Source organism: Electrophorus electricus, chromosome 17, assembly GCF_013358815.1.
Source record: "Electrophorus electricus isolate fEleEle1 chromosome 17, fEleEle1.pri, whole genome shotgun sequence".
Classification (NCBI taxonomy): domain Eukaryota; kingdom Metazoa; phylum Chordata; class Actinopteri; order Gymnotiformes; family Gymnotidae; genus Electrophorus; species Electrophorus electricus.
In genome coordinates, this window is record NC_049551.1 from 5,427,822 (window position 1) to 5,455,191 (window position 27,370).

The 27,370-nt window shown below is 52.0% G+C and overlaps 1 protein-coding gene across 3 annotated transcripts in view; it reads right to left on the reverse strand.

Moving 5' to 3' along the window:
• The window catches only part of alcama (activated leukocyte cell adhesion molecule a), a 45,430-nt gene that overhangs the window by 10,413 nt on the left and 7,647 nt on the right, over positions 1-27,370 (reverse strand). For all 3 annotated transcript variants that reach the window (XM_027000743.2, XM_027000742.2, XM_027000741.2), the window contains exon 2: positions 10-116. In XM_027000743.2, coding sequence (XP_026856544.2) covers positions 10-116 — 107 coding nt within the window. The remainder of the gene's footprint in view (positions 1-9; positions 117-27,370) is intronic.

Below are 27,370 nucleotides of genomic sequence, written 5' to 3' on the forward strand. Positions count from 1 at the left end.
GAAACTCACGTATTTCCATTTGGTGAAGATCAGATCCGATGGCTTGTTGTTGCCATTGTTGCAGGGCACGGTGATGGTGTCCCCGTACATTCCAGTGACCACCTGCTTGCCGCTCACTGAAAGAGAGAGTGAGCGAGAGAGAGAGAGAGACAGAGAGAGAGAGAATGAAAACGTTAGAGGGTGGATCCACATCTGGCAGGGCTGGGGCAAATAGTAAACGCAGACGTGTGTGTGCCATGTATGCTGGCAAACATGAACGTTTTCTGAACATGTGGGTTTAACACCTACTTCACAGATGTGTATGTGTGTGTGTGTGTGTGTGTGAGTGTGTGTGTGTGTGTGTGTGTGAATGCTCTGATGTTTTTACAACACTCTATGTAACTGCTCTTAACGCAGCATTAAAATGACCAAGGTGAGCACGTATGTGAGAGGCGGAGACACCGTTTACAAAGTACGGCTTGCCCAAGGCACCTGTGCGCCCTGCACCCGAGATACACGCTGGCCTCTCTTCAAGTGACCACACGTCACACTGAGAGCTCCAGAACTCCCCTTTGCTTCCCTCGAAGGAGGGAACTGAGATTTCACAGGTTGTCATGGAGATGAGTGCAGTGGTTTTGATAAACGGTGTGGGCTTGGGGGGCGTCAGGGGCTACAGTGGCTTTGCGTTCAAGCCACTTCTGTCTCCCAGAAAGCACACAGAGAGGGGGGGGCCTCTCGCGCCTCTCGCGCCGGCCACGCCAAACCACTGCGCTGCAGACGCCGCCTCTCTCTCTGGCACGCGCAAGCGCGCTCGCATGCGCCTTACGCGAAGCTTCTCGTTTTGGCCATTTTGGAAAAAAAAGAAAAAAAAACTTCTTGTGTTCACAGCTCAGACTAAAGGCACCGCAGTGGGCAATCAAAAAGAAATGTGAGGTTTTGCCCTGTCCGGAGCGCAACACGACTGTGCTGATCAGAACACGGTTCAGCACCATACAGAGCGTGGGATGTACAGCGTGGTTTCTGGGAATGCAGGAGCTCCCACGGGACTCTAGGCAAGCGCGACGGACTGGGAGAGCAGAGGCAGGACAGCAGGTGCAGGTGACGCTGTGTACACTGCAGGTCTGCTTGTGTCAACACGGCGCTGTTTGAACGGTGCGTCGCCTCCACAGGCACACTGACCCAACCCCCCCCCCCCCCAGCTCCCGTGCTAATGCCTGCTACCTGCTGGTGGCAGGAACACCACGGCAACCGCCAGTCAGCTGGAAGAAGCACTATCGCTTCTGAGGAAACGGGGGTGGAGGTGTCCATTTTCCGTGGAAACCTTTTTTAGGCAGGAGATGAAGGCGAACACTGCTTCTCAAAGGGGATGTTTGGAGAGAGTGGCTCGTCAGCACCGGCCTGCACCGCGACACATAAGGCCCCTGTGCTGCCGCAGAGTTTACAAAAGAATGCCGCTCTTTCCAGAGCAGGTGGCCACCACCGCGGCCAGACCCCGCGCGCCCTCAGGGTCCACTTTACAAAAACGCACGTAGTGCCGGAATGGCTGCAGAGCAAAAAAGCCACAGAGCCTTGAGACTTTGGCAGTGTGTAAACTAATTTGGCTGGTATGGTGTGGGGGGTAACAGTGCCCCCTCCCCTGTGAGGGGAATGGCATTCAAACCCCACCCAGGCAAGTGGTCTATGCTATACCGATAAGAGTCCTTGGGCAAGACTCCTAGCACTACACTCACTACCTCTGTAACATGACTGAAAATTTTAAGCCGCTCTGGATAAGGGTGTCTGCCAAATGTGCAAAACGTAAATGCAAGACCAAGCCAGGGTAATCTGGCAAGACTGCCGTCTTCGTAACATGTTGGGGATTTGGTTATATTTTGAAGTGAAGGTTTTCCTGCATTCAACATGCTGACAAACTTGCACAAAAGGCGAAGAAAGCAACATGTTGCGAGGGGGAGGACTGTTTAAGGGCACGGAGTGTTAAGATTCCTGCTGAGATCACAGATCCACTGACTGTGTGGCGGGAGAGCGCCAGAGATGAGAGATCGCACGCCCACTGTGCGCCTGACTATAATCTCCTTTCTGTTGGAAGGGCGCTTGATGATGGTTGCTGGGCTTTTTAAAGCCTCCCCCGGCAAGCTCGTTTGCTCCGGCTGGGGTGTGCGCGCGTGCCCGCGTGCGAGCCAGCGCGTGGGTGGCCGTGTGTTTGCTCGGACGAGGTCAGAAGGAGCACCTCGGGCTTATCTCTCCTACCGCACACCTGAGAACACAGAGCACAATGGCCCGGCGGAGAGGAGGCAGGGAACGGCCCTCTCCCGCACCTAAACCGCATTCCTGCCCGCCGCCGAGATTAAAGTTCACCATTCAAATCCTGTGCAGTCTTACTCCAAACATTCTTGCGGCAGGCGCTGATAAGGGAACACATTGGACTAATCTCCCCAGACTACAGCACTCCACCCCTACTGAGGGGTGGAGTGCTGTATTTCACATACAACTGCTGATAGGACAAACGCCCCGGAGACCATCAAATTGTCAGCGTTCCGTTTCCTGAGACGACGTTACGGACATAAACGGAAGCGTGGCCAAGCGTGCCTGTGCCTGTGCCGTGTGCCTGTGATGGTAGCCATGGCAGCAGGATCTTGGGCGATGTGGTGTGGTCACTCCAGTGATTCCTCTGCGTACAACAGGTCTCGGGGAAAAAACCCTGCAAACCAAGCTAACGCCAGCACACACCTGGCTCCCTGACCCGGAGTGCAGCACACACACATACACACACACCGCAGCCTACGGCCTGACTAGCGGGCCAGGAAACAGCGCGCAGACGAAACGACGCTGCGTTTGAGGAAGACGTCAACTTAGGATGAAGGTTCCAGGAGTTATTAAAAGTGTGTGACTTCTGAAGACGCAGAGAGCTGGACAGTGCAGCCCTGCGGAGGCGTCTCTTCAGAGACGACTCCCCACCGCTGAAGCCATTCTGCCTTCCCAAACAGCGGACAGGACCGAGCGAAAAGTGTCCCGCCGAGGCAGGAAGGGTGGAGGATGCGAATGGAGGCACTTGGGAAATCGACACCGCTCCGTAGCCTGTGACGCATTACAGTGCCTGCCACAGCCGTCATCAAACCCTAACTTATTAGCTGCTAAAAATGGCAGTGCCGCGGAGTAGCGCAGCGCGGCCTGATGGGATATTCCAGCCCGTGCTCTCCTAAACACAGCCCAGAATTCCCCAAAGCCCTAAAGTAGCTGCTCCAGCAGCAGCCGTACTAGTTGGAGGGCGGCAGGGAGCGACCGGGAGGATCCAGGACCTCCCGTTCTCTCCTGCCATCAGCTTCACCTTCATCCCCCCCGCTGACCCGGGCCAACATGCCAGAGGGCAGCCTCGATACGGACGCGTCCTCACCCTCTGATTGGCTGGGACGCAAAAATTGATTTGGGTTTATAAAGACTGAGAGTCTTTCATCTGAGACATGTGCTCATCAACTCCGGCAAAGAGCTCGCCAGACTGTACTTCAAAAGCTTTGCTGTCAATTCATATAATTTTTTGCCTTGAAAAAGAGAGAAAAAAACATTTTAGAATTAGTCTAGCAGTTTTTTCTCTGAAGGAAAAACATTATTGTGAATGGTTTTCTATTAAAGGGTCGCCATTGTTCGTCTGAGGAGCCATTATGTTTTGTATAGTAACGTCTTGGTGCATTTCTGGGGAGCCTCTTTCAGCAGGTCAGAGCGTATGAAAGCGCAGTAGAAAGGGCCCTTTCTCTGCCTGCTTGCTACCAGATGGGAACTTTACAGGGGTCTTAATAAGATACAGCCTAAATCAATTAGGCTGAATGAGATGCGTCCGAACAGGAGGTTGGTCGGAATTAATGAAGCCTTGCTATAGGCAGCGGAGGTGTAATCTGATTAGGCGAGTGTGTCCTCGGAAAGGCAGGGTGGAGCACGGAGTGGCGCGGTACTTGCCGGCTAGGTGGAGGCATGTCTTTGTACTGAACATTTCTGCTTGTGCAGAAATGGTACCAGCATGTGGGTAGCGTGTTCGGTGTATGGGAAAGCAAAACTCCTCCAGTTCACATGTGCGTGTGTGTGTGTGAGAGAGAGCGAGAGAACGAGAGAGAGTCACATACGTATGCCAGTATGAGTCAGGTCCCAGAACAATCGGTGGAATACAGACAGAAACATTGTAAGACACCATTACATGTGTACCCTGACATACACACACCCACACCTCCCCAGAAATACCTCCACACCCCAGAGAGACGGAGACCAGGAGAGCAGTGGCAGGTCAGCAAGGACAGGCGGGCGAGTTTAGAGTCCCTCTAGAACACAAGCTGTGATGTAGGTCTGCTCCACCTGCTCCATCTAAATAGCAGCACCAAAGATGTTATACTGCTAATATTACACCTGCCAGCCATTTACCACTCACACGTCGACATAATTATAGCACTTAACTAAAAATAAGAGCAAGCGTTTCTACACACGAAAACAGAATGTGTGATCTGTGCGTGTCTGTTTGCGCAGGGCAGTAATATGAATGAACAGATGGTAATTAGCATCAGCACAATCTTCAGGTCATACCATGTGTGAGGTGTGAGTGGATTGTGCTCCCGCACGCACACACACGCACATGCACACACTCACACAGAGAAGGAAATGTAATGGCATGTGTCAGTTGCAGAAACACAACACAACCTGAACAAACCCTGAACACAATTGTCCCTCAACCAGTCGGGTCACCCCGTGTTCTAGGCTAGCGTGCGGGTCCGTGCTCCAGGCCGCAACATCACCTTAAAGCTCACGTGGTGGCTTTTAAAAGTCGCCATGTTCCATGTTCTGTATCTGAGCAATGAGGTATCAGAAGGACAGAACCAGGATTACAGGTCCTGGATCATAACGCGCGGTCTTAGCCGGTGCCCAGCGGGGTAACTGCAGCGTAACCGCTTGGCTTTAGGATGAGATCCCTTCGGCTCAGCCTTGATCCTTTATTTTCTCTCCTGAATTTTTAAACAGTCTTGGCAGCAGAGTCCTCTGGGAGCGGAGGGTAAAGGTTCTGCGCCTGCCGAGCCGAAGCACTCGGCTCGCCCTCCGGGGGAGAAGTATCCCGTGTCGGCTTCTTTCGGAGGGGTGGCTATGCCATCTGCCGACGTCCAGCGGCCCCTTTTGAACGAGACGCCCCACAAACCCCCGGCGGACGCGCCCGGGTCAGCCGCTACAAGCCCGGACCAATTAACTGTCTGCAGTTAAAACGACAAACCACTCAGCGAGCGCGTCGATGGCAGCCAGCGGCGTGGCCGCGCAACCATCTGTGATGACAGTAAGTGGCAGTTTGTAAAGCCTAATTGCAGGTTGTGCTTAATGTAGTATCTCGTCACGCTTCATCCAGCCGGGGCACCGCGGGCAACAATGCAAGCATCTCAGCAGGGGGGCGGGGGGTGTCTGAACTGCCTGTTCCAGTTCCAGCAACAGATGACCTGACGTGCAAATCAACTCTGCCACGACAGAAAGCACCTTTGTTATTTCTACCTATCTGCCTTCTAGGTTTCTCCAACAGCACGGGGGTGCGGGTGGGGGGATCTAGAGACTGTGGCACGAGTGTGTCCAGAGCGCGTGCCTGGTGTCACCGGGACGCACTGACACCTTCCTGATGACAAGTGAGTTTAATTTTGGGCCAGTGTGAGCAGGCAGTGAATGGAGCCATTGTTCACCGACCCCCTTGATCTCTGTCCCATTTCTTCACCGACTGTGCTGAAGTAGGCCTGAAATATATTGTTTGATACTAGTTATCATCAGAACACTGATGTTTCAAAACCTGATATCACAGAAAGCAACAATATGCAAATGGGATCTCTAACAAATTACTATTTTTTGGAGTGTCTTTCAAATGTTCCACATATAATGTTCTATGGCTCTTTTGAGGAGTCACGGTGTGTGTGTAACACCCCTAAAAAGCCTTTCCAAAATAAAGCAATCGTTTAAGGATGCAACATGAAGGTTGCGGCAATGTGCATGTAACTGTTTCAACAAAAGTCACAGGGAACAGTGTAATGGCAGTGTGTGGCGGAGACAAAGCACACTCCCGGGGACGTGCCTGCCAGGACGCAGGACAGACCGGACGTGCTTTACCCACGACCGACTGAGGAAACTCGGGCTCAACGGGCTGTCGGGGTGGGTGGGGGGTGCATGGAGGAAGCCAGGGTTTCTGTTCCTGATGGTGTCCAGCGATGCCGAACGATGGGGGAATTTCTGACATTTACTCTCCCCCAGAAAGAAGGAACAAATATTTGTGCCGCGCAACTGGATTCGGCACGGTAGCCGCTTGGCTGGGTGCCGGTGGACGGCGTAGACCCGGCAGGCTAACGGAGCTGGCGCGTGGCATTTTCATTAAGGCGTGGCGGAGCGCACTTCGGATCCAGAGCCCACGGCGGTAATTGGCCTGTCGTGGTGACTGGCGAAGGCCCAGCACGGCACGCGTCTTCCCATGGCACCCAGGGAAGGAAGACACGGACCATGGGCACATACTAATTCAACTTTATCACCTGCTGACACAGGAACCACACTGCCGCTAAAGCCAGCCGCGCTCAGAATCTTGACGGGGCTAATTGAAACACTGCTTCCATTATCTTGCAGCCGTTGTGCCCTCGGTACGATAAGGCCTGTGTCTGACAGGCCAGAGCTGACGCATGGCGAGCCAAGAGGTTTCTCCAGAGCAAGACGGAGGAGTTGGTTTCCGATGCTAATGTGTTCATTCCCCATTAATAACCTGCCTCGATTTCTAAAGCGCGCCGGCGCAAATCACGGATTAAGAATGTGTTAGATTATGGATTAAAAATGATGAATGAATCTTAAAAAAGTCCGTACAGAGCAAGTAGGGCAGACTAAAGAAAAAAGGAAAAAAGCAATCTCCTCCGTGGCGAGCGGCTGCGTTTGAGCTGTGTCCGGTCTGCGGGCAGGAGCTGAGACCACAGAGGAGCCACAGCTCAACAGGAATAACCAGCGAAGGCTTTTTTTGGAATGCAAAAGAACTGGAGCACTGTAGTTATCAGGGGCTGATGTCAACGCATGATAACAAGTAGCAGGTAATAGACTGGAACATCACTTACACACACACGAGCGTTCGCGCACACACACATGCACACTCGCACGCACGCACGCACGCGGAACAAGGGCACTGTCAGAGCTGGTTAGTGGCAGCTTTTTTGTTACGAAGGTCTTCATTAGACTTCAGGCGGACAGGAAAATCGCGTCTCTCTCTCTCTCTCTCTCTCTCTCTCTCTCTCTCTCTCTCTCTCCCTCTCTCTCTTTTCAGTGCGGCTTCCTCTGGCGCCGCTCTGATAGAGCATGCAGGCTAATTGACCCATCTGGGCGGCTGGGGCTTCTGGGAGCCGCCCGGTCGAGGGTCTGGAGTGCTGAAATAATTGACACGATGAAACAAGAAGCAGTCGGCCTCGGTGGGCAGCCAGGGCCGTTCACGCCTCCTCTGTCCACCACACTCCACCTGCGCTCCCCTCAACACTCCTCCCTCTGCTCTTTCACCCTCTCCCTCCTTCCCTGCGTGCCTTGCCCACCTCCTCCGGACAAGACGTGGGCGCTGTGTGGCTCTCTGTCCCGAGTGTTGGGAAGCTTCCGTCTTCTCTCTGACGCAGCCTGAGGAAACGCTGGTCTGCGGAGCTATCTCCTAGTGAAGGAAAGGCCATCCAATCACCAGCCACTTCATTAAAACCTACCTAGCTCCTACGCTTAGTGCCCAGCTACATCAGGTGTAGCATCACCTGTACGACTGCAGGCCGAGTGTTATCATTCACTTGTCAGCCACTCTTCAGTTAATCGGGGACTGGTCAATTTCTGATGGTGGGACTACTGCTGACCAGTGTGGTGGACCTCCCCAAACATGGGGAGTGAAGAGCGTTGTGAAGAGCACACGGCCAAAGATGGACGACGGTCTCCAGCATTACACCCGTGAGGTGTTCGGAATAAAACGCAGTGGATTAAGTGGGCGTTGAGTGTATAGCTCACTCAACCGTTGCAGACCAGGCTGGAGAAGTGTCTCCGCTCGGGAGGGACGTGTTTCACTGGTGTGTGACACTTTAATGGCTGAAGGCTCCGGCATTCCGAGCATTCCGCACAAGAAAACACGCTACAGCAAGTGGTTGGCAACACGTCTACAGGTGGACAGCCCAGACACGCATGGAGCGACAGAGGCATGCATACGCTGCACGGATGCTCAGATGGCTTCTCTGCACTGACTCACCAGCATGGAGTGAGAACAGACAATGAACAGATGCCCGAGAGATTCCACATACTGGTTTATTAGCGGCAGGAGTATTGGCGCTGGCATACTGTTTGTACTGCATTTAGTTTTGTTACCACTTTAGAATTGCTTTGGCAACTGCTTGAATTCGAGAGAGAGACAGAGAGAGAGAGAGAGAGAGAGAGAGAGAGAGAGAGAGAGAGAGAGAGAAGAGAGAAGGCTGTTCTGGGACAAAAAGCAGTATTAGCTGCCACAAGCTGGCCCAGAAAATACACCCACCTACTCCTTCTAGACCTGCTCCCCCGTAACCCTGCTCCTCCACAACATCTAGACCTGCTCCTCCATAACCCTGCTCCTCCACCACATCTAGACCTGCTCCTCCATAACCCTGCTCCTCCACAACATCTAGACCTGCTCCTCCATAACCCTGCTCCTCCACCACATCTAGACCTGCTCCTCCATAACCCTGCTCCTCCACCACATCTAGACCTGCTCCTCTGTAACCCTGCTCCTCCACCACATCTAGACCTGCTCCTCCATAACCCTGCTCCTCCACATCTAGACCTGCTCCTCTGTAACCCTGCTCCTCCACCACACCTAGACCTGCTCCTCCATAACCCTGCTCCTCCACCACATCTAGACCTGCTCCTCCATAACCCTGCTCCTCCACCACATCTAGTCCTGCTCTTCTGTAACCCTGCCATTCACCACATCTACACCCGCTCCTCCACCCTGGCTCTGTTAGAGCCACCTGCAGCCCACAGCACAAGCCCCCAGCTCATGCTGAAGGAAGCACATGTTGGTTTCGTGCACTGAACAAGCCGAAGGCGAGAGAGATACATTTCATCAGAGAGGTGGCGGCAAATATGCACACCGGACCAAATTGTCCATACCAAGCACTTGGAACTCTTTACTGTGGACTAAAGCCCACAGACAGCTTGCACTGCCGATTTCTGATCTGACCAGATCGTCCCGCAGTGCTCGGTTCTCTCCACTCTGCTCACTCTCTCCCGCCCACCCGAGTTCCTGGCTGTTTCATATCAGTGCCGACGCTTTCGGCTGGCCGCGGTGCTGGCGTGCATGCGGAGAGGTTTCTCTCCGTCTGAGGTGCGGCTCTGGTCCTGAGCTGAGGCATGGCACTGCATCTCAAACCAGGGATCGCATCCTCTCAACGAGTCTATTCATCGCTCCCAGGCGTCAAAGCCAAGTCCAAAGTTGTTTCCAGCAACACTTCCCAAACACCCCCCCCCCCCAAAGTCTTCAATTTGCACTCGCTGTTCTTCCATTGCTGAAGCCAAAATGTGAAATATCCCCCCCAACAGACAATGCATGTGTCAAGTTAGCTGTATAACAGAACAGAGGCCATAGAAGTGCTTTCGGATTATGTGAGTGTGTGTGTGGCTCAGAGCTTCATGCTTTCCAGCAGAAGTGTTTGCTGTAAACAACCGTGCTCAATCCAACAAGTGTTTTCCTGCACAGGTGGTGAATGTCTAGAACGAGCCGTGGTGGTCTGCCCCCTCCGAGCCCCACCCACCCAGGGCCCCGCCCACCCAGGGCCCCGCCTACCTCATTTCCCTTATCCTCTTGCTCTCTGTTCTCTGCATGGCTTCGGTTTACGTGTACTGGTGACACGCACCGAATTTCCCACTCGAACGGCGGGAGAAACAATTTGTTGTGGCGTCCTGGTTGCCACCACTGAAATCCAATTATTACTCCACTCGAACACGGTGGCGTAAAACGCACTGCGATGCGCCTGCCGCGGAAGAGAGGATGGGGGAGGCGGCTTATCCGTGTGGAAAGGCACACACAGCTTACCCCACCCCCTGCTTGATCTGCTCTTTGTAACGGCAGGTGTAGCTCATTAGCCGCCCTTCTCCCCTCCCACACCCTCACCTCTCATTCTAAAAGAACCTGGCTTCCGAACGAGACCCGACATTTGAATTTCCCTTCAAATCGGCACGACGGGAAGAGGAGAGCCTGCGCGACCATTCCTGTGCCAAGGCGGCGGGCCGAGGAGAGCCGGTCGCCAGAGCAATTCAGGAGGCTCTTCAGGAGCCGGGAAGGAGGGAGTCGAGCGCGCTCGTCACGCGTCCGATGGGCTTTGCGCCGCGTCGTGCCGCTTTTGTCGACCTTTCTTCCTGTACAGCATGCGACTCCCTGAGAGGGAGGAAAAGGGGAAGATCGAGAGAGAGAGAGAGAGAGAGAGAGAGAGAGAGAAGGAGAGAGAGAGAGCGAGAGACTGAAATCCGGAAGAGAGGAGAGCAGAGCCAGAAACGGGGCGGCTAAGAAACAAAAAGCCACGCATGCAAATGCAGAACAAAGCCTGGGCCGTAAAGCCCCTCTCCAGACATCAGCCCCGTCGGGCAGGTAAGTGCACTTTGCAATCAGGGCCCCTAATGCACCTGCATTATGAATGCTGAGAGCTGCCGCGATGGTGGCCAGGAGAGGAGAGAGCTTCCTGGAAGCCTGCGCTTGGGTTCAGCCAGGAGATGCCTCCCCTCCCCCACCGTCCACACTTTAATGATCGGCTATTAATCCCAGCGTGGGACCATTTCGCAGTGGCACCAGCCGTGAAGGGAATGAAAAACAAAGCGAAGAACGGCGGCAAAACGAAACACAGGCAGGAAAATGGCGGCGTTCCCCGCGTGCCGCGTGAGGTCGCTGCTCCGGGACGGACAGAGCGCTCAACTCCCTGCGTCGGCTTGCCTGCTTAGAGGTCAGAGCCCATTTGCAGTCCGACACGGGGCGTTTCACCGGAGAGGGGGAGCCAAGCGTTTGTGTCGTGTCAGGAACGGCGGCGAGGTTCGGACTGACTCATCTCCTCCGCTGGGGAGTGTACGTTCTGCCTCTCTGAGCCCAGACTCATGCAGGAGCATAGCTGGATGGACAGAGTGGGGCTCGTTTGAGCTCAGGAATTTGCAGGAAGCGGGACACAAATGACTGCCACCCGGAGTGTTACGGCGGATACCTTCGGAGAGGGTGGATGAGTGGAGACTCGCTGGAGGATTAGGGTTTCTCTGGAGGGCGAGTGGAGGCGCTGATATGAATGAAGGCACAGAGCTAATCCCACCAACACGTACTGGGGCCTGAGCCATTATCAACCCAACGACTGCTCTGCTCTCCCTCCCTCCCTCTCTTCCTCTCTCTCTTCCTCCTAATTCTCTCTCTCTCTCTCTCTCTCTCTCTCTCTCTCTCTCTCTCTCTCACTCACATACACACACAAAATTTACAACCTGTCAATTAGGCAACTGAAACAAACATCCTTCCTTATAGCACTACAAAGCACGTCTCCATTCTGACACAGAGTGATGTTTATGCTTGCTCGCTCTCTGACACACACAAAACTTTCTTCCAGCCTCTGCTATGGAATTCTCCAGCAGCTTCTTCTAAAGTGTACACAGCCCCATGTAGAACAGCAGTGGAAGAACCCAAACCACATCCAAGCAAAATCTCAGCAGCACGCATCTCTGTTATGCCGTGCGTGTGTGTGTGTGTGTGAGACTGTGGGTGTGTATGACTGTGGTTGTGTGAACATGCAGAACATTGGCTGGTTCTCATGTTTGTTCGACAGTGGTTTCTCAGTAAAGGCCATGTTTTCCCCATTTTCCCAAACTGAACGAAAACAGGAGCAGGTCTGAGACGCACACATGCCCTGTGATGCACACTCACACACATGCCCTGTGATACACACTCACACACATGCCCTGTGTTACACACTCACACACATGCCCTGTGATACACACTCACACACATGCCCTGTGATACACACTCACACACATGCCCTGTGTTACACACTCACACACATGCCCTGTGATACACACTCACACACATGCCCTGTGATACACACTCACACACATGCCCTGTGATACACACTCACACACATGCCCTGTGATACACACTCACACACATGCCCTGTGATACACACTCACACACATGCCCTGTGATACACACTCACACACATGCCCTGTGATACACTCACACACATGCCCTGTGATGCACACTCACACACATGCCCTGTGATGCACACTCACACACATGCCCTGTGATGCACACTCACACACATGCCCTGTGATACACACTCACACACATGCCCTGTGTTGCACACTCACACACATGCCCTGTGTTACACACTCACACACATGCCCTGTGATACACACTCGCACACATGCCCTGTGATACACACTCGCACACATGCCCTGTGATACACACTTACACACATGCCCTGTGATACAATTGCACACATGCCCTGTGATACACACTCACACACATGCCCTGTGATACACACTTGCACACATGCCCTGTGATACACACTCCCTGAGGAAACAAAACACAACAAACCAAACACACATCCTAATTCAATTTCACAAAGGTCTAAAGAAGGGAGTCCGTTGATCCCTGACCATGAGACCTTCCATGTTGAAGAGGCCTTGCATTTCCTAAACTCTCAAACAACCTGCAAAAACACACTTGCATGCAAACATGTTTACCTACATTTGCTCTCCATCCTCGAGTGTGTGTGGGAGGAAGTGAGGTGAGAGGGCAGTGAGGATGATGGTGTGTGTGTGTTCACTGTTCTCATTAGTGCTTGGGGGCCAATTACGAACAAGGCCCTAGCTGTCAAACACAAGCCCATTTATGTCTGCAGCTGTGTGAAAATGTGTGTTTGTAGCTCTCACAGTGAGATATGCACCATTAGCACTTCTATATCTGTCATCCTAGTCTCTCCATCACTGCCTGAGCTCGGAAGGCGATTAGATCACACACACACGCGCGCATGCACACACACACACACACACGCGTGCGCGCGTGCATCCACCCACAGCCTTCCACACCTCCATGTGCTGGGCTGAGCGGGACTTGGCAGATTTCCGAACACACAGACGCGCAGACCTGGACGTTGGGCAAACAGCGGCCGCCCACCCCCTGAGCGGCTGAGCAGAGCTTCCTTCCGTCTCGCATTTTAATGCCCGTTTAGCACTAAAGCATGTGGGATGAACACTTTCAAGAGACCGCGCGAGTCGGAGGGGGAGCCAGCCACCTGCCAGCCCGGGAGCAGGAAGGCACGCAAACAAAATCATCTTCTTATTTCCAGCGTGAGCTGAAACGAGCAAAAATATGGGGAAAAAAAAAAAAAAAAGTTCCGCCTCAAAAGCCTACAGCCAATTAAGGCACAATGTTGGGGGGGGGGGGGGGGGGGGGGGGGGGGGGGGGGGCAGATGGCTCCGCCCGGCTAACTCTCCCTCGGGGGGGGGGCGCCGTTTACATCGCTGCTTTAATTACAGCTGTGTACGGATCCTCTCCTCAAACAGCCGGCTCGCACGGGAAGGGAGGATAAACGGAGGAGGGAAAAGGTGCAGAATCGGAATGAGGGTCTCGGGGAATTAGCGATGCGCTGGCTGTTTCCTGGAGTGTTGCAATGGTTCAAAAGTTGAGGACCCCGTGCTAATTGAGGCCAAAGAGGCGAGGAGACTGGCTGCGCAGGGAGAGGGCGGGGCCTTCGCCTAAGGGGGGGCAGGGCTACCTGCAGGAGGGTGGGGTCATCGGGAGGCCGCGGGGCTGGATGAAGAGGCCCCGGACCTGCCGAGGTCAGGCCCCCGATGGAAGGTCAGGAGGATGGTTCTGAAACCGTGGGAGCTGGTGTGCGTTTATCCTGCTGTCTGGATGTGCTCACACATGCTCACGCTCATTAACAATGCAGCCGGACTGTGTAGCATTTGATTAATGTCACCGCCATTAATTGAACTGCCCACAGCAGTCCTTCTGGTTCACTTGAAGAGGCTTTGAAAACACACCCCCATTCAAATGATTATATAGAGATATGAGAGAGCTCTCTCTCTGTTTCTGTGTGTGTGTGTGTGTGTGTGTGTGTGTGTTATTGGTACTGAATGACTCCCTCCCCATAGCACCACACTGTCCATTCCCCTGCTTCACCCACTTGGGCTGCAACACACCCACCTACACACCTACAAACTTCTTGACCCGGAAGCTCTTAGAACGACCTTCTGCAAGGGTGGGAATGTGACTCGTAGCTATGGAATTTCCTCGCCATCTCCAGTTTAGATTCTCCTGTTTCAAAACACAGCTGTGGGCGCATAAGTCAGCTCACAATCGGCAGCCGCGCCGGCCATTTTGTGGAACAACTGTAATCGTATTCCACACGCAGACGGAGCCAGACACCGCACATCACGCCGGGCAAACACCTGCCATGTCATTTTGTCTGTGTACCTGTCCTGGGGGCTAGACAGGCTGTTTATAGAGAAGTTGCCATGGGCCTCAGACGTCTCGGCACAGGAACTGCACTGATCCGTGATCAGTTTTGCCCTTTCGCATCCGGCAATATGAAAGACTCACTATTTTAAATGTTTTTTTTATGGCAGTTTCTCTTCAGCTACTTGTTAGATGAGGTCTGGAGCTTCACAGTATGCGCACACACACACCCCCACACACAGGCGCCGATGTACAGATTTTCTCTGAACAGGTGGATGAGGAGAAAAGGGGGCAATTCCTCGACCCCGCTAACCTGAAATCTTTCCACCCGCTGCGAGCCTTGCGGGGCGGGTCGGAGATCGCAGCGTTGTGTAAACAGCCCCTGGGGCGGTCCTGGCCGTCTCGCTCACCTTAGCCGGGTCGTTCCAGGCGTCTGAGCATCGACAGCTGCTCCGGCCGTCACGGCTCCATCCGGATGGCTCCCGTGCTGCCCTGCCAGTCTGCGTGTGCTGAGCCACGCGGCTGGTCCTCTGGCCAGTTCGGTTATTTTTATGCTAATTCATCGACGCTTATCGGCATGCATCTCTCTTTTATTTGATGTCTTCTTTCCGTTTTGTTGGTATAATTCTTCTTGTTCGTTTTTTTCGTTTTCGGTCTGGTGTCTCCGCCCACCCCTTTTCTCATGCTGTGTCCTTGTGCGAATAAAAGGGATTATTTCTATCATTATTACTGTTATTAAGGACCGAGCCACAGCACACTGATCCAGAAACCAGCCCTCCCCTCTCATTGCAGCCTTGTTTATTAATATAACTGATGCAAAGCTGATCCTGGATCAGTCTTCTTCCACCTAGAAGCTGGCTTATAACCTCCGAACAGCTGCCTGATAGTGCTTGCCCCGGGCACACGCTACTGCCATCGTGTGAGGCAGAAAATGTGAAGTCTATTAAAAGCAATGTTCGTTTGCCTCTTTAGAAACGGAGCTCCAGAAATAAGGTAATCTCAAAGAGAACAGATAAGGCACAGGACTCCATGCATTCATATGAGCGGAGCCAAGACGCCGTTGCCAAGGGTATCGACTTGCAAACACCGCGATGCTGTTGCCGCACACAGCTAAAGACAAAAGGAAGCCAAGCTCCTCATTACAGGCCATGGTTCCATACATATCGCAACAGCAGCTGGTGAGATAGGACTGAAATGTTCTCTTAATCACTCTAATAGTGTTTTTACTTTATAGTGCGTCTGCTTGTGTGTGTGTGTGTGTGTGTGTGTGTGTGTTTCAGTCTGGGTGTGGTTTTAGCTCACACTGGTAAACATTACGGGAATAAAGTCCACTTTACTCATTATACGGGTGCCTTTAGTCTGACCGACATGTGTAAAACTATGCATTTCACGCTGTATCTGTAACTGTATCTCTCTCTCTCTCACACATACACACAAACACTCATAAAATCCCTGGTCACAGCAATAGCCCGTTTCAAGAAAAGATCCAAGTTCACTCTTCTAACATGGCCCCTGTTTGCCCCCACAAACGCAGCTCCTACTGCGAGTCCGTCCCGTTTTTTACAACCAAAACAGGGCACTTTTCTTCTGAAGAAAGAAGTGCTTGAAACACACCCATACTCACACCATATATAAATGCATGAAACTTTATGTGTTAAACTTTAACTGAGGCACCGTGGAGAAGGTAGACGCCATAAACCTTTCGACGCGGTCTCGTCTGCCAGCTGATTCCTGTTTGTAGCAAAGCATCTGGCAGAGACCCGATCTGAGGAGCCTGGTGTCCGCCCTAATTATGACCTTGAAACACAGGGCCTCTAATTTCCCCTGTGTGTTCCAAACCACTGGCAGAGAGAGAGAGCACGCTGTTAATGTCTACTAAGAGCCCTTGCTCCAATGCCCCGCCCCCGCATTCACATCAGGAGCCCAGAGTCGTGCTTCCTGCCACTGTTACCAGGGGGATGGCCTTTATCAAACACAGATGGTTTTATGGGGCCATGGAGGTTAGCCTGTATCGGGTTAGGCCTGCCGCATGTGCTGCGTGAAGAGGCAGACAGGACGCCCCGGGCCACGCGTGGCGGATCGCCGGCTGGGAGTTTTCCCTTTCATCGACTGCGGCAGGATCCGGATTCCTTATCTTTCAACGCTGCTATTTATGTACGGGGCCCTGGGGTTGTGTATATTAAGCTTGAAAACAAAGATCATTTCCATCAGTCATGCGCATCCTGCTCGATGCTGCTGAACTCAGACGCGTGCTTGTCGTCCCCAGGGCAACGTCTGCTCTCGCTCGCCCTTCGTTAGCCGGCTTCAGAAATTCCGTAGCTATGGTGGACGCGGGAAGAGAGATCTCTATGGTGACTCCTAATTATGTACAGAGAGACGTCTCCCTCTCTTCTCTCTCCTGTTAAACATGTGTGCACCCCCCCATCGCTCTCCTGCGCCTCATCCACAGACGTGCGCGAGTTTGCGTGTCAATGCCCGAGTGGGTCTTCCACACGCATAACAGGCGACAGGAGTCTTGTTGGCCTCGACTCAGACGGAAACGGGTTGGAGCGTAGCTCAGACATCCATCGCGGGGAGGTGTCACTCCTCTGAGCTCCCCCCCAGCCACGGCGCCAGAGCCAAACCCGCGTTGGATAACAAGCCCAGCAGGAACCGGCGTCAGGCAGAACCGCTCATCGGCCTTCTCCTGCTGGTGGAACAGAGAAGGTTACCCTGTAAACTCCTCCCCGTTCCAAAGACAAAACATATCAGCGCCGCACCAGAACAATTTACCTCTATTCACTCTCCTTCTGTAACATTATCTTTTATACCTGCTGCAGGACAGACGCCAATATTTCAGTTGCTGGCATATTTATAAGAGGCGTGTTTCCATGGTTTACTATTCAAAAGCCTCGAGCGCCCAGCCAGCCGCAAAGGTCACCCCGACAAACTCCTCATTGTTAGACACGTTTTGCAGGCGTGTCCCAGGCTGCAGCGCTGCTGGATGCCACGAGCTGACACCAGCCCGCGGCATTGTGGGTGGACGCACACCGACTCGGCGGAGGGTCGATGACGGAGCAGAGACTGGAAGCGTGTCGGTTAGAGCCGCTGCCGTCCCCGGAGGCATGGGGAGGTGCGAGGGGGGGGGCTGAACCCCAGACACGGGTGGACAGAGGGACCTTTGAGGGCCGTGAAAGCGGCATTGAGGAGGCTGGGAGAGGTGAACTCGTTTGGGAGGTGGGGGGGGGGTTGGGAAGTGGGGAGTGCGGCAGCCAAAGGAGGATGAGTGGGTCGAGGTCAGGCTGATAGCTGCCCTGCGGGAGGGCCCGAGTCTGGCAGGACACCTATGGAGAGGAAGAGATAAAGGGGAGAGAGAGAACGAGAGAGCGAGTGAGAGGGGGAAAAAGACAAGAGGGAGGGAGCGAGAAAGAGAGAGAGAGCGAGCGCAGATGGTATTGGAGAGGAAGGGTGAGATGGGGCAGGTGTGAGAGATACTGGCCACAGAAGGCTCAGTGTTGGAGGAGTGTGGAGCAGGGTGAGAGGTGTACCTCTGTACCGCTGAGGTGTACCGGAATCGCAGATACGCTCGGGTCGGCTCCGACCGGCCCCGCGGAACCGCGGGCAACAGTGGGTGGACGGCAGCGGCGGCGGCCAATGGAGATGAGCCAAGACCACCAGCTAATCAGTGCAGAGCTCCAAACATCAGGCTTGCTCGGCACGGCCAAAGGCCGGAATCCTGCCGCCGAGCTTCAAAGCCGCCGTGACGAGAATATTAACCGTTTGTTCCAGCATGCGGCGCTTTCGATCCCAACAGCTCAGACTCCGGCACGAACAGCAGGGACGCCTACCGAACCCCTCTCCTCTCCAGGGGGCCGGCCTTAATGTGGGGGAACACGGTGCCGCCTCAACCACGCACGGAACACCGGCGCGTTACCGCTCCCTCTCTGTGGAGGCACTCTGGGTCTCTGCACGGGAGGCTCTCCGTATAATTAAAATATGCTAATGTGAGCTGGCATGGTTTTTTTTGGCAAACAAGCTTCAGCCAATTAAAGGAGAGAGTGTCTCCCCCCACCCCCCCAAACAGCCGATGACTTAGATAACACGGACCAAAACACCTCAGGCTTGGCAGAACAGGCGAGGAGTCCATTCTGTTCCCTGCGTATTGATGCATTTGCCTTTAAGAGCACTTCATTCAGCTCTCCGCCCGAGCTCATATAGGAAAATGGAGCAGTGATTTCCTAAGCCGTGTGGGGCTTACTGATTGTATTGGACCAGAAATTAAATTTCAGACAGCCATTATTCCCTCCCATTGTTTTGCAGAAATACTCATGCACACCTCCAAAATAAGATCTTTCTCTCTCTCTCCCTCTCTCTCTGTCGCACATGCACATACACACAGACGTGCACGCAGACACACTTCTGGAAATCTGATACGCCGTGTGGGCCAGAGCCACTTGTGTGTCATTAATCACTTGCCAATAAGGAGACGGTTCTAATGACAGATGAGCACAAAACAAAAACACAAATTTAGCAAAATCCAATCTTGTGAAACCCCGGCGGAATGCTCTTGTCTGGCGCTTCGTGACGGCCTCGCGTCGGTGATGGATCAGAAAGCTAATGCCCGCCAGCATTTGGAAGTGCCTCATCGTCATGGCGTGTCTGCAGGCTGAGCACAAGGCCCCCGCGGGGCTCCTCCCTGCCTCGCTGCCTTTTAATCGGACCCTCCCACCGCAGGGCCGGGATGCGGAGGAACATCCGATTGGGATCGAGATCAGACGGATTCGCACCTGGCGCGGGATGCCCTGAGGACCCTTTCAAGCCCGACGCAGTGCTTTACACGACAGATTAATTAGTGTGGCCGCCCCTGAATTAGAGGCCGTTATTAGGAAGTGTCAACATGCGAATCTGCTGCACAAATATTGTGACAAACAAAAGCTGGGATTCAGCATGCCGCGTCACGCTGGATGCTGCCGAGACTACGAAACCAGCATCGCGTCTCCCAGCCTCCCTGAAGAAGACGAGGACGATGAAGAAGAAACTGCTTCATTTGGTTATGAATTCTGATTGGCTTAGAATTTAGTTATGGCTCTGCTTATACTGAAACATTTTTTTCCAAACCTGCCCATAACCCCTCAGCTGCTGTCTGCCCACCAATAAAGGAGAGAAGCATGGAGCAGAATGACTAAGGGTAGAGAACTGGGTCAAAGGGCACCAAGGAAATACAATCTGGGCAGCCAGAAAATGCTTTCGCAACGTCACCCGCTGTCAGAGGACGGGCAGCTAATGTCGCGGGCCGTATTTTACGCATCCCTGCCGAGCACCTTTCACCTTCTGACCCTTCAGAGTAGCCCTGGGAGGGTGACTCACACATCAGCGGGGTGTCTGGGTTCTCCGGGGGGCAGCCCTGGATTAGCTGCGTGATAACGGTGCCAGAGCCACACGGACACTCCAGTGCCTGTGATAAAGGAGCTTCCTCCTCCTCATCTTCCTCGTGTGGGCTGCTCTCCGACGTAAGAGCGGTGAAGGTCACCGCTAACCCCCCCCTCCAGTTATGCATTCAGGCTGGAGAGCCCCAAGGAAAATGAACTTGCGCTCAGAGCAATGGCTTTCATTTATTTGGGCTGAGGGTGCCGTTTAGGAGTTGGCCTGGACACGTGAATTCACACACACACACACACACACAATTAGCAAACTACACACACCTCATGCTAATAGGGCCGCTGTGGCTTTGAGAAGACATCAGCAAGCAAGAGCAACACACACATATACACATTACAGCCCACAGAGTGTGATGTATCACCAGTGCTAGACCTCGTGACAGGCAAACCCAGCCTGGAGAGTCCGGGAGAGCCTCTTAGCTGGCTGCTCAGACACACCAAGGTGCATTTCCAACACATTTGCGGTCATCTCTGAGCCGGGCATGTCACTGCTCTCGTTTCAACACACGCTGCACGGTGAATTCTGCACACAGCACGGTCCCACACATTCATATGGCACTCGTCTGCTTTATGGCTATATAATTACCGCATGTCGAGCGACATTACAGACAGGAACCATTTCACGTCGATCATGTTTCATATCAGGTAAGCATGTTACATATTAAAAACACCCAACAGGCTACAACAGAAATAAAATAAATAAATAAACAATGGAGCGTTCAGTTTTAATCTTCAATAAACTTTATACTTAATTAAAGCAGGCACACTTAGAAAACAAAAAGGATTCAATGAATCAGACATATAGTTTATTACTGATGTTTTCACACTGCCGGTGGTACACAGGGAGCAGACATCCGCGCGGTTTCCTAATGGCTTTTGGCACATCCATTATTCAATATGAAATGCCCTGCAAGTTTATGTTACTCTGTGCTCTCTCATATTGCGCTGCCATTTCAGATGCAGCTAAATTTATTCAATGCTGTTGTGTGAGGGAGAAATGTTCCTACCAATTTATCACGCGGCCAGCAGTCAGACTGGGTAATGGGGGGGCGCTTGGAGATGCATGCACTCACATGTCCGCGCGCGCGGCGCTGGCACACACACACACACACACACACACACACACACACACGCCTGGCCGTGGGTACTAGACATGCACTGGCAGGCTACAGGCACGTCCTCTCATGAACGGGCTACAGATGAGATGGGTATCGCACCTGCTAATGGCCACGCTGCTGGAACACACGAGGCATGACTGGGGGACCCGTGAGAGGGTCCGTGAGATTCCAGCAGGTCAAATTAGAGCAAGCCTTGGATCTCGGCCAATCAATACACAGCTTGCGAGTTTTCCTCGGCCCACACGCTGTAGCCCGCATGTGTATGGCTGTACTGTGAGTAGCTGCGGACAGCAGCAGGCGCGCCGGAACACAACGGGTTTCAGGAAGACGCAAACTGCTATAAATAGTCAAGAAAAAAAACTTTCTGGCAAATGTCCAGATGCACTCAGCAGAGACTCCTGAGCCTACGCTCATGGGAGATGGTGGAATGTGGACATGCAGGTAGGTCAGAGAACGCACTTCATATGTGAAAAGCCAGAGAGAGTTGCTGGGTAGGCGAGAAGAGAATGCAAGACAGTGTAAGAGAGAGCAACAGTTCTAAATTAAGATGGCAGGAGAGCAAATTGGCACTGGTGGACTTGTCTGGGAGTGACGACACCAATCTTGCGACAGCGCCGTGCACTGCGTTGCGGAGCATAGCCGTTACTCACCCTCCCTCGGCCCGCGCTGTGCTTGCGGCGGAAGAGGGATCGGAGTGGCAGGCCAGCGTGGTCTGCCGTGCAGTCGGAACCAAGGCTGTCGCGCTCCACACGGCTGTGATTTAAGACGAGATGGAGTGGGTGACTGGGGTAAAGTGCTTCCACCACGCCAACTTCCCTGGTGGCCAAGAGCACAAATCACTGTCCCCTTCAACTCCTTTACATTTTTAGAGGATTTTCCATTAATTGACGGTTGCGCAGGGCTAAGAGGTAATCAATTATAAGACACAATGTTTGAAAAAAAGCAGGCAATCTGCTGGGAATTTGGTCGGTGTGGGGGGAGAGCCGGTCCCGTGGTGCCAAGTGTCGTTGTCGATTCAGATCTCGTCTCACCAGCCAAACGGGTCCCTACAGGTCAAATTAGTCTTTGCTGCTTTACTGCAGATTGCAATCATGGCGGTCATTCTGAACACTGGGGCGACCACGGCCAAGGCGGCGGGCCTGTAATTGACACCCGGGTAATTCCCGCCTGTAGGTATGTACATCTAAAGGTGTTACAATCACAGCTTCTTTCATTTGAATAATCTCGGAGACGTCTGGAACATATTAACGCACTGCTCCTCTCTTCCAGCACCTTCAGGCGCACTGATTTGAGAATTCATTCGTTCTCTTCTTGCCGTTCCTCAAATGTTGTTTTATCTCAAGCCGTGACACAATGTAAATGGGTTCACCTCGGCAAGTCGAGCTGTTAAGCGACGTAATATTTGAAGAAGGGTGAGGTAAACGTGAACCTTTTTAATCGCCGGCTTGAAAGGGGAAAAAAATTCAATTCCAGCAAAGTCTTACACAAACGTATGCGAGGCAACATTCTGTGAAATGTCTGCTTACAGAGTCAGCTGGAATGTGTATGCGTACCAGCGTGTTGAACCGGATTCAAGCTCCGTCTTTCCGGTCTGGCTAGGTGTGCCGTGATGCTGAGTGTGTGTTGTCGGGCCTCAGTGGGCGTGACACTGCAGAGCTGAGGCTGCAGTAGCTATGGGCTCACAGGGCCAACGACTGGGGCTTTAAGTGTCAGTGACCAAGAGAAGTCCGAAGACGGTTTTCCAGGGACCGCCCATCCCCTCCTCCCCTTCCCTCCCTTTGCTTCTCACTCACGTCTGAGGACTACGAGCGGGATTTTGGGCTAAGCTGACAGGCTGATGAGGAGCCGAGAAACTGACAAACTTCCTCTGGGCGTGTGGCCCACGTGTGCAACGTAAGTACAACAGCAAGGGCAAGTCAAAGCCATGTTCAGGGGATTGAAATTCCAGCCTGCGAGCAAACGTGGCCCTTATTATTTCCCTTTACAAGGCTCTTGGATCTGAAACCCTTCTCGGTCTGAACAATGCAGAGACAAGGCCTGTCTCCGTAGGCCTCGGTGCTGGCCGGGCCCCGGCGTAGAGCCTGACCCGTCAGAACCACAGAGCTTCTCTGACTGTACCATCTCGGGCCTGGCTGGAGGGCTGGTACGTTTGCCCTGTACCTCCGCTGAGTTGACCGCCACGTGGCCTTCTCTTCCAACGGAAACTTCTGGAAGGGAAATGTGACCTTCACGTCATATAGTGTCAGAGTGCAGGGTGTTGGGGCAAGCCCACTCCCTCAGGCTCCTGCCGACCCACAGGGATTCAATGGGGTGCATCGGTATGTCACGAGAGCTGCCTAGAGATGGGGTGGGTATCTGGCACAATTTAATACATTCATAAAGCCATTCGTGTGGCCTCATTCACATGGCTTTTGGAAAAGGGGGGATGAGTGGGCTCTGCAGAACTCTCAGGGGGATGCCATTCGCTCAGAGAGTACATCACTTTGTGAGTCTGGATCTGGCCCTTTGTGTGTGTGTGTTGGAGGAGAACTGGAATTTTTGCCCTGATGCTGTCTCCATAGTAAGCATCAACAAGCTTAAACTTGACTCTCTCCAGTGGGATGCAAAAGAAGCATAACACACTGTTTTACCTGGTTTTTCTGTTTTTTTTCCATTTTGTGGTTATAGTTGCTGTAAAGCTCATTTTTCACATGAAACTTGAAATGTTGATAGTCCACTTTTATATTACATATAAGTCATTGTTCAGTCATATTTTATGTCAGTCCCTCCAAGATCTGGTGAAAGTGGAGTGACAGACCACACTCAGTGAACGACTATACAAAGTGTCATTTTAGACATTTATTACACTATATTTATTACACTACTTTATTCATATAGTTCATATAGTACTTTTGTGAACCAAGCACTTTGGTAAACTCATTTCAAACACCAATACAGTTGGTCCACATGAGTAAAGGTGCTTTCACATGAGAAATGAAACATTACTGAACTCTGACCTCATATTTTCAGGTTTGGGGCCGTATTATTTTGTAACGCAGTGCTCTAAGTTGGCTGGTACCTCATTAGAAAGAGAGCAGAGACTGTTCTGAACGTTTCGATAAGTGAAGTGAAGTTAAAGTGAATTTAATGTGCAAAAGCACATGCTCTGACCCTGCCGTGCTGTGCCCTCCTCCTTGGTGTGCACCCAGGCGGCTCTTTTTGCCCTCTGATCTCGGCCGTTTCTTTTCATTATTTTTAATCATAATTTTTTAATTACGGTGAATAGAAATAAACCATTAATTGTGAAAAGTTATTTTGACACCCGCCACAAGTGCTTACACCTCTAACATGCTTAAAGTGCACGCCACTAAGCTATTAATCCAATCTGAGATTCAGCACCAAGATGTCTGTCCATGTAGGATCAAACACACACAAGTGAATAAGATTTGCCAAAGTCCTCCGCCAAAAGCCGCTTCCTTAAGTTGTTACTTCGGCGGTGCGGTTGAGCAACGAGCCATAGCAAAGAAATGCAGTCAGTGGTCTGAAAATGAAAGCCATTGAAAAAAAACAACACGGCTCTTCCAAACCTATCATCACAACTTAAAAAGCCCGCCATCACAGCCGTTAAATCTCATGGCTCCATAGCAACAGCTTCACACACATGTCGGGGCAACACACACGGCGAAATCAGGAGCAGCACCTAAGGACTGTGTCTGAGACACTGGTGGGCCTGCGATCGTTTGAAATTTCATTTGGGGGGGGGCAAGATTTCTTCTGAAGCGAATGAGATGATAAACCAGTCTTTGACTTTGCTGTTCTAATCGTATGAGGCAAGTCAACATGGGACTTGGCATGAGAAAGCCAGAGAGGGAAAGAGAAACGCAGAGAGGGGGTAGTCTGTTTCACCTCCCCATCTTGCCTTCACTTCACCAAACCGACGCTGGGGTATTCCGGATCTGGTTACGATAAAATCCAATGCTAAAATGCTATTGGAACACAGGTTTTTGTTTTCTTGTCCAGGAACAGAAATGGACCCCCCCCCCCCCGTTTTCAATAAACACACACCCGAAGGGCATTTGCATGAAAGCGAAATGGAACATCTCCAAACAGCCGGAGAGAACGTTTGCGAGTGAGTGATGTTCCTTGTAATCACAGCCGAAGTGGGAGTACGGCAGTGATCAAAGCCTGGGTTTAAGGCTCCAAGCCTGGAAAGGTGAGCCACATGACATGGGCAAAATCATACAGTGCAATTTCATTGCCTTGCTGGTTTTGTTTGTTGCAAAATTACTACGCTGCTTTTATCTAGTCTGGCTGGTTGTGATATTCACGTAGACGGAGGCCTTGCCGATGCTGGTTCCACTCTTAAGTCTGCATAGTTTGCTTCATGACCAGCTTTTCCTACCATGTAGAATGTGAGAAATCGTATTAACGCATATACGACACCGCCGTCAGATTACTGTAACACTGTTTGTGATTAGTTAGCAGGTTAATCTGCACACTGCAGCCTTCTGCGGTTTGAGCACGGCACAGGCCAGTGCTGCGATAATGATCGATAACTAATCGGATGTTTGGGCGGAAGACCTGGGACGCTTAAAAGCAGCAGGCAGAATCACTGCTTATGAGGGGCATTAGTGACAGCATGGCTGAGGGACATGTAGAGTGCACTTAGCAGGCCTCTGTGGGCCATCTTCGCCTGGAGTGGTACATCGGACCCAGACTGAAAGGCTTGGGGGTCAGGGCACCCGTTTCAGCCGCTGGCTACAACAGTCAGGGAGATAACAAATGACGCCCCCAAATGACAGCTGTTCTCCAGAAAGCTCTGAAAAAAACGACGCCGTGGATCCACTTTGTCCGTAATGGCTGCCAAGGCCCATTCGGGGTCAGCCTGAGGTAGCCGGAGATCAAAAGGCCTTTCAGGCTTTGAGGATACACGGTACACCCAGCCCCCCCCCCCCCCCACACACACCCCACTCCAGGGAGAGTGTGAGGGCAAGACTACAGAAATAACAGAGAGTTCCAGAACACTACCACATGAAAGCTGCCCGACAGACAAGCCAGAACAGAACAGAAGTGTGGGAGGAAGGGTTAAAGTGCAGAACGTCTGGACGAATGCTGTGAACCTTTGGTGTCACGGCCCTGTACTGCAACTTGACTGCATCTGTCAAAAGTGCCACGGTGACATCTGGACCAAATGCAAACTCCCTTTGAAATGGAGTGGAGGAGAATCTTAAGTGAGGAACTCCAGCACCAGAAAGACAGACAGACTTGCATTTTATAGGAGATCCTTCTTCCCCTGTAATGGGAAGTTGGTGGCACACTGAGTCCCAGTAATGTTCTTGTCTAGAGCTGAAGTTGTAGTGGCTTAACTTCAGCTTACCCTGCCCTGGGCACGAACACGAACCGAGAAAAACAAGCAGTAATTTCCACAGGGAAGCACGGCTGAAAATGCCACTTATTCACAAGTTCCTATTGTTTACTTATTAAAAGGGCACCCTATGTGGTACTGTTTGTTCTCCTGGTCAGTTTTTGTTGACTAACTTGTGTGCTCACAAGGCCAGTGCATGGCCCAAATGAAACATATATTACTGCTGTTGCTTCCTGTATAGGGCGAGGGAAGATTAATGCAACATAGCTTCTTATCTAGCAGGGACACACTGGAAGAAATCATTTGGACATCTGCAAAAGTAGGTCCAAAGAGCAGAAAGAGGAAAATTCAAATTCCCTCCTCATAAACACTCTAAGCGCATAAAACCATGCCACAAGAGCAGGATTTCAATTACATGCCTAAAGTATGTGATACGGAGAACTGTTTGGAGAATTTGTGTTATCTCCAGCAGCTACAGGGAAGACTACAAATTCTTCCTTTTAAGGACAAAGACTAGTGACTGGAAGAGACACCTGGACCGTTCGAGGTTCATTTTAGTGTTACAGGAGGGTGTCCGTGACCAAGCTTTCAGCACTCAGCTAAACACACTGCAGGAACAAGCTCAGATGACACAGCCCCAGATGGAGAACCCTAATAAAAACAAATACAAGGAGGCATAAAAAGTGAGTATGAGCCCTGACTAGAGTTAATGCTGATTGTGACTCAACTCTTGGGAAGATGACGTAAGGCTTCCAACCGAAGAACCTGTACTAATGTGGTAAAATATGAAAAAATAACTGAAAAAAGAGACTATTGCTTGATCGCGCCATGGTGACTTTCCAGAGGAACAGTATAGCCAACGTTTTTAAATGGCCCTCCACACGTAGGCCCTTCACCAATACAGTGCTTATTCACCTCCACAATGGAGACCAAAACGAGAAAAGAGGGAGATATAAAGCATCATGTTTTCTCAGGTTGAAGGGATGGGCTCCGGCAGAGAGCATTACGAGCTGGCCAGAACATGCACCACTGGGGACAAAATATCTGCTTGTCGGTTTTAAAGAAGTTCTAC